The sequence below is a fragment of the Emiliania huxleyi genome (assembly GCF_000372725.1).
Source record: "Emiliania huxleyi CCMP1516 unplaced genomic scaffold EMIHUscaffold_99, whole genome shotgun sequence".
Lineage (NCBI taxonomy): Eukaryota > Haptophyta > Isochrysidales > Noelaerhabdaceae > Emiliania > Emiliania huxleyi.
The window spans coordinates 45,065-53,547 of NW_005194698.1; the positions used below are offsets into that span (position 1 = coordinate 45,065).

The 8,483-nt window shown below is 64.7% G+C and overlaps 3 protein-coding genes across 3 annotated transcripts in view; all 3 read left to right on the forward strand.

Annotated features, from left to right (window-relative positions):
* Nucleotides 1–1,524: 1,524 nt before the first annotated feature.
* Nucleotides 1,525–2,499, forward strand: EMIHUDRAFT_221809 (hypothetical protein; the record flags this gene model as incomplete). The annotated part of the gene is made up of 1 exon (XM_005756065.1): nt 1,525–2,499. One exon carries the CDS (start codon nt 1,525–1,527, stop codon nt 2,497–2,499), a length of 975 nt encoding a protein of 324 aa, XP_005756122.1.
* A 558-nt stretch (nt 2,500–3,057) lies between these two features.
* EMIHUDRAFT_360586 (hypothetical protein) lies at nt 3,058–3,716 on the forward strand. The gene is given in 2 exon segments (XM_005756066.1): nt 3,058–3,683; nt 3,696–3,716. The coding sequence occupies 1 exon segment, from the start codon at nt 3,063–3,065 to the stop codon at nt 3,597–3,599; it is 537 nt and encodes a 178-aa protein (XP_005756123.1). The 5' UTR covers nt 3,058–3,062; the 3' UTR covers nt 3,600–3,683; nt 3,696–3,716.
* Nucleotides 3,717–8,075: 4,359 nt separating this feature from the next.
* Nucleotides 8,076–8,483, forward strand: part of EMIHUDRAFT_108087 (hypothetical protein) — a gene marked incomplete at both ends in the record, with an annotated part of 3,371 nt that continues 2,963 nt past the window's right edge. Inside the window, one exon of the mRNA XM_005756067.1 lies at nt 8,076–8,399. Within this exon, the coding sequence (XP_005756124.1) occupies nt 8,076–8,399 (324 nt within the window). The remainder of the gene's footprint in view (nt 8,400–8,483) is intronic.

Below are 8,483 nucleotides of genomic sequence, written 5' to 3' on the forward strand. Positions count from 1 at the left end.
CGCCCTCGGGATGGGCGTGTAGAAGTTCACAGGACGGAACGCACGCGCCTGGCGCTCCCACTTGTCTGTAAGGTACTCCTTGAGCGCCTTGCCCTTTGCGGCGTCGACTCGCTCCACCAATTCCCATATGGGGCGCAGCTTCATCCCCCACGGGTAGAGGTCGTGGCCGTCCGCAGCGAAGCTATCCGCCCATTGCTGCTTCACGTCATCAAAGTTCGTTCCGTCCTCGTTCACGGTCAGCCACAGCTTGGTGTCCCCGCCTTCGGCGTGGAAGCTCCACGATATCTGCGCCCCTTTCTCATCTGTGCGCGAGCCGCGAGTGAACGACCCCTCACCTCCGATGAATCCATAGCTGTTCGCCCTGAGCGCCGTTTTAACACTGGACTCGGTGTCATATTCAGTCATCTGCTTCGTGTATGCCTTTTGCACAACGCCGCCAAGATTGGCAGATCGCGCGTAGAAACAGCCCAGACTGGACTCAATGTCCTGAACGCGCGACAGTGGCACACTTTCGATGTAGGCTTTGATCGATGGGTCCAGCTTCGTGTGCGGCCGTGTGAGGAATGCGCCTGCAGCCATAGCGCGCTGCTGATTGAATTGCACAAAACTGTCGATTCGGACGGTCTTGATGGACATTTCCGCGCTATCAGAGACGGACATGCTTGCTTCCCCAGAGAACACGCCAAAGTACGCGCCAACGCCCATCTCCGTCGCCATACGCTCGGCGATGGTCTTCTCTGACGTTGAGTAGACAGTGTCGCCGTTAGCGAGGTATTCAGGTGCAACATCCACGTCATCGATTGATAGGTGGAACAGCTTTGAGACCTTTCGGATGAAGTATGGTTTGTCCCGGTGAACGTCAAAACCGTACGCAAGGGCAAGCCACGGCTCTTCGGTCTGGCAGTGGGGTCCCGAGTAGCCGCCGTGGCAACGGCACTGGCCGGCTTTGCAGCTGCCGTGAATACCGCACACCACACCGTGGCAAGGATCTGCCATCATCTCGGAGATCCAAGGTATGCCCCGCGTGGACGCCTCTTCCTTCTCAAGCTTGATCCCCGGTGCCGCGTCCCCCGACGACACCATGTAAACGACGAGCAGAACGAGGGCTGCAACGCTGCCGGCGGCGAGCGCCGGCAGCGCAGTCCTGCACCGCTGCGAAGCCGGCTTTGCGATGGGAACTGCCATGTCACCCCCAAGGTACGCATCGGCGACTGTCGAGCGGCGCGGCTCGCTGCTCGAGCTGCTGCGCCGCCGCATGCGGGCTGATGGTTCAGGGGACGGCCGTCCGCGTCGGCGAATTAATATCAGCTCCGCCGCCGGGAAAGGTCTCTCTCTCTCTCCCTAATGCTGCCTCTCTCCCGTCCTGCACACAGCCGACAGGTCGATACAGAGAAAAAAGAAACCAATCCCCGTCTGCCAAGAAGAACAAGATAGCTACTCTACTTGACCGCGTGCCGCCAGCATCTCCGCAATCTCGATGCTCAAAAAGTCAAATGACCATCGTGCGTCCTACAACGGACGGCCATGCCCTACTCCCCGCAGCCTCGGCGGCGGGCCCGCACGGCGGGAGAGAATGCGACCGCTGCCACGCAGCCCGCCGTGCACCGGGCCCACAGCGCACCAGCGCCTCTCAGCGCTGGCCGGCTGATTCAGGTCACCACCACTGCGAGCGAGGAGGACGCCGCGGGCGCGCCAAAGCTCGGCTTCCTGCCGCGCGTGAGCATTCGGCTGGGCCTGCGCGCTGGCGGCGCTGAAGCTTCGGTGAGTGGCGAAGCGGCGCGCCGCTCCGTCAGCCTGGTCGTGAAGCGGAGGCCGCGGCCAGGCAAGGTGGTTACCACGACCGTCTCAGTGGACCTGGCCGTCACGGGTGGTGCTGTTTGCGGCCCTCCTCGCACTCATCGCCACGCGAGGCCGTACCACGGAGGCCTGGGGCTTGTGAGCGGATATGGCTGGCCGCAGCTCCTCTGCCTCGCTGACTCCCCACCGAGAGAGGATGAGATGCGCGCAGTCACCCCGCTGCTGCAGGTGCCCGTCTACACTGTTCGCAGTGAGGGGGCGGGGGTGCTGCGGTTGCGGCGAGATACCGATTACCTGTGGGCGCTGCAGAGCACGCTCATTGGAAACGTCACAACATGGCAACTGTTGCGCACATTGTACCAGGGCTGTCTTGCGTACCTCCGCTTCCGCCCCGCTCTCCTTGCCTGGCTAGAACGGGCTCAGCAGCGCCGCGGTGACTACGAGGAGGGAGGAGTTGCACGTCTGCGTGATCTTGAGGAGTATGAGGCACACCAGCGGCTGGACGAGAGTACGAAGACTGCCGTCCAGTCTGTGCAACGCGCTGGTGAGGGGAATGATTGGCGGACCGACAGCCTCACTGGCGGCGCGCTGACGTACCACGGCCTGGCCGGGACGCCGACGAACTTCCTCTCCACCGCCCTGCATTTTGGACACGTGGCGATCGAACGGTGCGCAGGAAGCCCCTCTTCGTACACACGCTGAACGTTCACTCGCCAAAGTATCGCCCACCGCGCCCGCCGCCGCGCCCGCCGCGCCCACCGCCGCGCCCTCGGCCGTCGCCGCGCCCGCCGCGCCCGCCGCGTCCGCGATCATCTGCCACACATGAAGAGACAGGCTCAGGCCGGGAGCGGAGGGGCGTGTAAGTGCACAGGGATGTAGGTGCGCGGCGGCTCACTCTGCTTGCCCTCGCTGACCGTGATCGATCGGCCCTGCAGCTCGTACCCGTCGAGCTCCATCACCGCCCGAGCACCCGCTGCCTCTTCCTCCATATTGAAGCCGGTCGGTGGTCTGAAACCACTCGTGATCGCAGCCGGTCCCCCCGCACCGCACCTGCCTGCCGGTTGCAAAGGGGCGACGGACGCTTGCGTCCTAGCCTCCAACAACGCCTCCCCGGCGCAGAGGGGCCCCCGCAGGGATGCACAACCGCTCCACGCCACGCCGCTTGCGGCGGTCCTCTTCCCAGCTCCTTCATACGTTTTTTGTCTCAGGGAGGCTTTTTTCGCAAGAGCGCGCGCTCCCGCAAGAGCGTCGGCAGAGGGTCCTCTATGGCGTGCGGCTTCGCGCAGGAGGAGCGGCGCCGCGTCGGCGACGACGCTGACGGCGGCGGCACCTCGGACGGATGGCGGGCGGTGTGTGTGCTCTCTGATCCCGACGCGGCGGCACAGCGGCTGCAGCAGCGGAAGAAGCAGATCGAGTACGGCAAGGACACGCCGGAGTACGCCGCGTACCTCCGCGCCGTGCCCAAGGAGCAGCGAGGGCGCGATCACCCGCGCACGCCCGACATCACCGAGAGCGTCTCCAAGCGCTGCTTTGACGGCCGGGTCAAGGCGTGGAGGCGAGCGCTGCACGGGTGGGCCGAGGCGCAGGCCGAGGCGCAGGCCACCGCCTCGGCGGAAACTGTGCTCGCGGACGAGCTCGAGGCGGAGCCGGGGTGTCCCGCCGCGAGTGGCGCCCGTGCAGGAGCGTCGGCAGGCGTGGCCGCCGTGGGAGGGGCGGCGGCGGCGCCCTCCTCCTTCCTGGCGCATGCGACGACCCGTTCTTGGCCGCTAGATGGATGGGAGCGGTCAGTAGATGGCTGGTAGAGGCGCGCCTCGCTTCCTGTCTGTGAGTCTTTGTTCAACAGTCGTCCTGGATCGCCAAGGTGGGGGTAAATCCAGATGCAAGACTGCTCTCACGTCTCACGTGTCACGATGTGTTTTTAGTGTTTCCAAGCAAAGCACAACACACCACAAAGTTGTAGCGCCCTCGAGGCTGCAAATGTTCGTCAATTCGCAGAAAAAAGAGTGTCCCCACGCGCGCGGTCCCCGGGAGCGATCTCGATCTCCGATCTGGATCGCTCGCTGAGCCCTGGGGCTAGTTCCATTTCACTCTGACACGCTAATCTTGAAAACGTCCAACGGAGCTCTGTGTTGCTCCCAGCGCCCTCCCCCGCGCTTCCTGCGGCCCTAGCCGATGGTACTAGCATAGGAGGGTCATCTGGCTACCGCGAGAGCGACCCAACTCGTCGACATCGTCCGATGATGGTGCCTCAAAGTCAGCCTTCGGAGGCTATCGTGGGGTCGAGCCGGCAGTAGCCGTGACATGTGGTTCCACCACCCCTCGTAGGCTTTGCCTCTGACCGCCACCGTTCCCAGGCTGCCTAATTGGATGGAAAGGAAGGCTCGGCGAGCGTATAGAAGCGTGCTCGACCTCGTCGTGGCAACCTGTACGGCAGCGCTGGCAGGCGCGATGAGCGTCGTGCCACCTGACCCGAGACGGGTCGCAGGCGTCGTACCGAGCGCGTCGAGACCGTGTCCTGATGTGATCTGCACGGGTGAGTCACGTCGGCGTCAAAGGAGCGACGTGCGACCTGTCAGAGCTTGATCTCCGATCTCAGCGGCGTCGAGTCGCCTTCGGCGGCGACACTTTTGTCCCTCCCCAGGACGCGCAGAGGCAGCTGCGACCCCGCCAAGTGGACGGGCGCACACCGCGCCCCTGCTGTGTGCGCCCGTCTACTCGGCGGGGTCGCAGCTTCCTCTGGAAGGCACCGAGAGGGACAAAATGGCGCAAATGGTCAAAATCAAGGTTTTGTAACGCGAGCTGTGCCAAATGGAACTAGCCTGGCTGTCTAGCTGTCACAGGTGCTGTCAGGTGATCTGTCGGGCTGTCGGGCAGCTGTCAGACACTGTCAGGTGCCTCTGTCAGACCAGCTGTCAGGTGCTGTCAGTGCTGTCGGGTGCTGTCGGGTGCTGTCGGGTGCTTGTCTGACATCAGAGGGCTAGCCAGAGGTGATCTGTAGCTGTCGGGTGCTGTCGGAGCTGTCGGGTGTTGCTGTCAGACGCTATCGGAGCTGTCAGAGCTGTCAGGCTGCTGCTGCTGTCAGACGTAGGGCCGGTGCTATCAGGAGCTGTCAGGTGGTGCTGTCCGGGGCGCTGTCAGGCTCTGACACACACCAGCCACACTTATGACACTATCAAGAGGATACCAGCAGGACTCTACTACACATACTCAGTCTCTACTCTGCCTCCGGTCCCACCATCCTTTTCATGGTGGACGTCACCATCTTCTGCCGCACTGAGAGAATAGCAGAGAGGAAGGAGGGAGTGCTTCTTCAGGTACACCTTGCTGATGATCTGGTAGTTGCTGGTCCAGCGGAAGGCCTCCCCATCGTTGTCGCTCGAGTCGTCAGCTTGTTAGTTCTTGCACGCTCTGTTCTGGTAGTGCGGGCCGTCTGGGGGGGTCCCGTCACCCTTCACCTCACGGTACACCACCGGAGGATAAAGAGGCCCTTGGGGTCATTGATGAAGACCCCGTTGCTGCGCTGACTCATCGAGAGCTGGCGCAGGTACTCTCGTCTGCGCTGCCTCGAGCTGCCAGTGGCGCGGCGCGCGTCTACCGTGCCGGCGGCGGCGGCGGCCGCCTGGGGGGAGCGCAGATGGCGGCGCAGGCGCAGGCGGCGGCGGCGGCACAGACGGCGGCGGCCACCCCCACCCAGACGCCGTAGGCATATGACTGATCTGTAGGGCCCCAGAAGGCTAGCTGGTAGCTTCATTTGTAGTAGCACAGCCGCGGGCTGGTCTGTGCTGCTGTCGGGCTGGTCGGGCTGTCGGGCTGTCAGCGCTGCTGTCAGGCCACTGTGTGCTGTCGGGCTGTCGGGCAGCTGTCAGGCTGTCACGTTAGGGCCTGACAGCGACGGGTCACCTCTGATGTCAGGCTCTGCTGTCAGGCTGTCAGATACGTGCTGTCAGGCTGTCGGAGAAAGTGCTGTCAACGCTGTCAGGCTGTCGGGCACTGTCAGGCGCTGTCTGGGGTTTGCTGTCAGGCTGTCGGACCAGGGCTCAGATCGCTCGCGCTGCCCCCCAGCCCGAGCCCCCACGGCCACGCCCACCGCGCACCGGCACCGCGCACCGGCCAGCGCGCACGTGCAGCGGCCTCTCTCCTCTCTGTCCTGCGGAGCCGCGCCTTTGGCTTTGCCCTTTCTCTTTGCCATGTAGCTTTGCCAGGCCGCCGGATCTCGCGCGCCGCCGTCTGTTGCGACGACGACGCGCCGAACATCAGGCGTCAGCTAGAGCTTGTCACACACACATCCACTACGTCTACGACGCGACACACCCCTCACACGGCACCGACCCCCCCACACCCCAACGTACACGGTGTTCCCCGCTGTGTGCCGATCACGCGGTGTCCCCTGTGCCAACTGATGGTCATCGCCTCGGCGCCGACGGGAAAGCGGACGGCGGCAACGCGGGCGGCGGCGGGCAGGGGACCGGCACCGCCGCGCTCATGTCTGCAGGCTTCCACTCGAGGGGGAGGATCGGCTCGCCCACCCGGTAGTTTTGCATGTGCTTTGCGAGGTCGTTCGAGCGGCGGTGGGCGGCCCTCTGGAAGGGGAGGAGGTCGGCGGGCAGCTGCGGCATGAAGAGCTTGAGGCAGTCGAGCACCTTGCGGCGGAAAGGTGACGTGTCTCGGACGCGTCCCTCCGGCCAGGCCGGGCGCAGGGCCGGGGACGGGCAGAGGCGGAGGCAGGCTCGGCCTCACCACCGCCGCCGCGTGCAGGCTCATCGCGACGCGAGGGGCATCCATCACCCCCCACTTGACGCTCGGAGACGGCACTTGGCCGGGCTTGTCCGCGGCGCGGCCCCTCTCGTACAGCTCGAGACCGCACAGCCGGATCGCCTCCGCCTCGTCCGACTCGAGCTCCTACTCTCATTGTTGCTCGAGTATGACCACGATGGTTATGTTACTCTCCGCCTCGTCCGACCCGCGCCTACAGGCGAGAGGCAGCCGAGACTCCCCCGAGACACACGGGCGTGTCTCCACCTCCTCCCAACCTCGGGCGGCGCCTTGGGGTACCTCGCCTCCTCCGCCGCCTTCTTCTCCGCCGCCGCCTTGTCCGCCGCAGCCTTCTCCGCCGCCGCCGCCTCGGCCGCCGCCTTCTCCGCCGCCGCCGCCTCGGCCGCAGCCTTCTCCTTCTTCTCCGGCGAGTCCTTGAGGTTGAGAGAGATCGCCTACCCGCGCCAGATCGCACGCGAGGGTCGAGCATGGCTCCACAGCTGCACTCGCGGGGGGCGGGTCGAGGCGCGCCATCTTCTCTCCCGCCGCCGCAACCTTCTCGCCGATCCCCTTCTTCTTCTCCCCCTCCTTCTCGCCCTCCTTCTTCTCGTCGCCGCCCTCCTCCTTCTTCTCGCCGCCCTCCTCGCCCTCCTTCCCCTCCCCCTCCTTGCCGCCCCCTGTGCTCGCAGCCTCTGGCGCCGGTGCAGGTGCAGGCTCTGGCGGCGGCGCAGGCGCGGGCGCGGGCGCGGGCGGAGGCTTTGGTTTCCTGGGCGGGCACTTGATGTTGGCGGCCTTCTCCTGATCGACCAGGTCAAACTGGCGGAGGAGGTAAGGGCCGCTGCGACACGCGAGGGGAGGGCAGACGGTGTGTGTGTGTGTGTGTGTGTGTGTGTGTGTGTGTGTGTGTGTGTGTGTGTGTGTGTGTGTGTGTGTGTGTGTGTGTGTGTGTGTGTGTGTGTGTGTGTGTGTGTTTGAGGTAACGGCCGCCACGACACGCGCAGAAGAGGGAGGGAGACGGTGAGCGAGATCGAGCTGCCGGGAGCCGGACATCGATGGATGTGTCCCGATGCGTGGCGAGGCTCGGTCTATCTACGGGCCACTCACGCGTCCGGACCCTTGACCTTCATTGCGAGCTCGATTCCGAACTTGCGCAGCCGGTGCGCGACGTACGGTTTGCCGCCCTTGGCCAACTCATCAGCGCGGAGAAAGTACGTCTTGACGCCGAGGAGAGATTGAGGACAAGGCACGTCGGACATCGGCGAAACGCTGGGTGCGGTCGCGTATCAGCGAGGCGTGTGGCGATGCTGGAGCGGCAGAGCCGACCGGCGTTCGAGCGACGGCAGCGAGCGGTAAAGGGTGTCGGGGGCGAGTCGGGGGCGAGGGTTGCGCCGGCGAGTTCTCTTTTTCTCTTTTTCCGGCTCGAGGAAACAAAGAAAAATGTGACTGAAGGGAGGGATGGGAGGTAAAAAGTTATTTTTTCTCGACCCTGCTTGAGCGAGCAGTGGTCGCAGAACCACCACGGGAGGATGGAGAACCTGGGGCCAAACCTCGACCCCGAGGAAGCGGCGCTGGCGCTGCGCCGCGCCCAGGTGAAGCTGGCCGCTGGCGATCTCGACGGCGCGAAGCGCTTTGCCGAGAAGAGTGAGCGCATGAACCCGACCAACGCTGCGCAGGCGCTCCTCAAATCGCTGGACGACCTGATCGAGTTCAGGCCTGGCACAAAGTGGGCCAAGGCGGTCGAGCGCATCCTAGAGGCCTCCGACCACTACGCGGTGCTCGGCCTTACCCCCGAAGCCGTCAGCGCGGACCCGTCGGCGCCGAAGCAAAAGTACAAGCGGCTAGCGCTCGAGGTGCACCCCGACAAGAACAAGGCGGGCGGCGCGGAGGCGGCGCTCAAGAAGTCTCAACGCAGGCGCAACGAAACCTTCTCCCAA

What these genes read in the sequence shown, in the direction of transcription:
- EMIHUDRAFT_360586 (XM_005756066.1), top strand. Translation starts at nt 3,063, where the DNA reads ATGGCGTGCGGCTTCGCGCAGGAGGAGCGGCGCCGCGTCGGCGACGAC.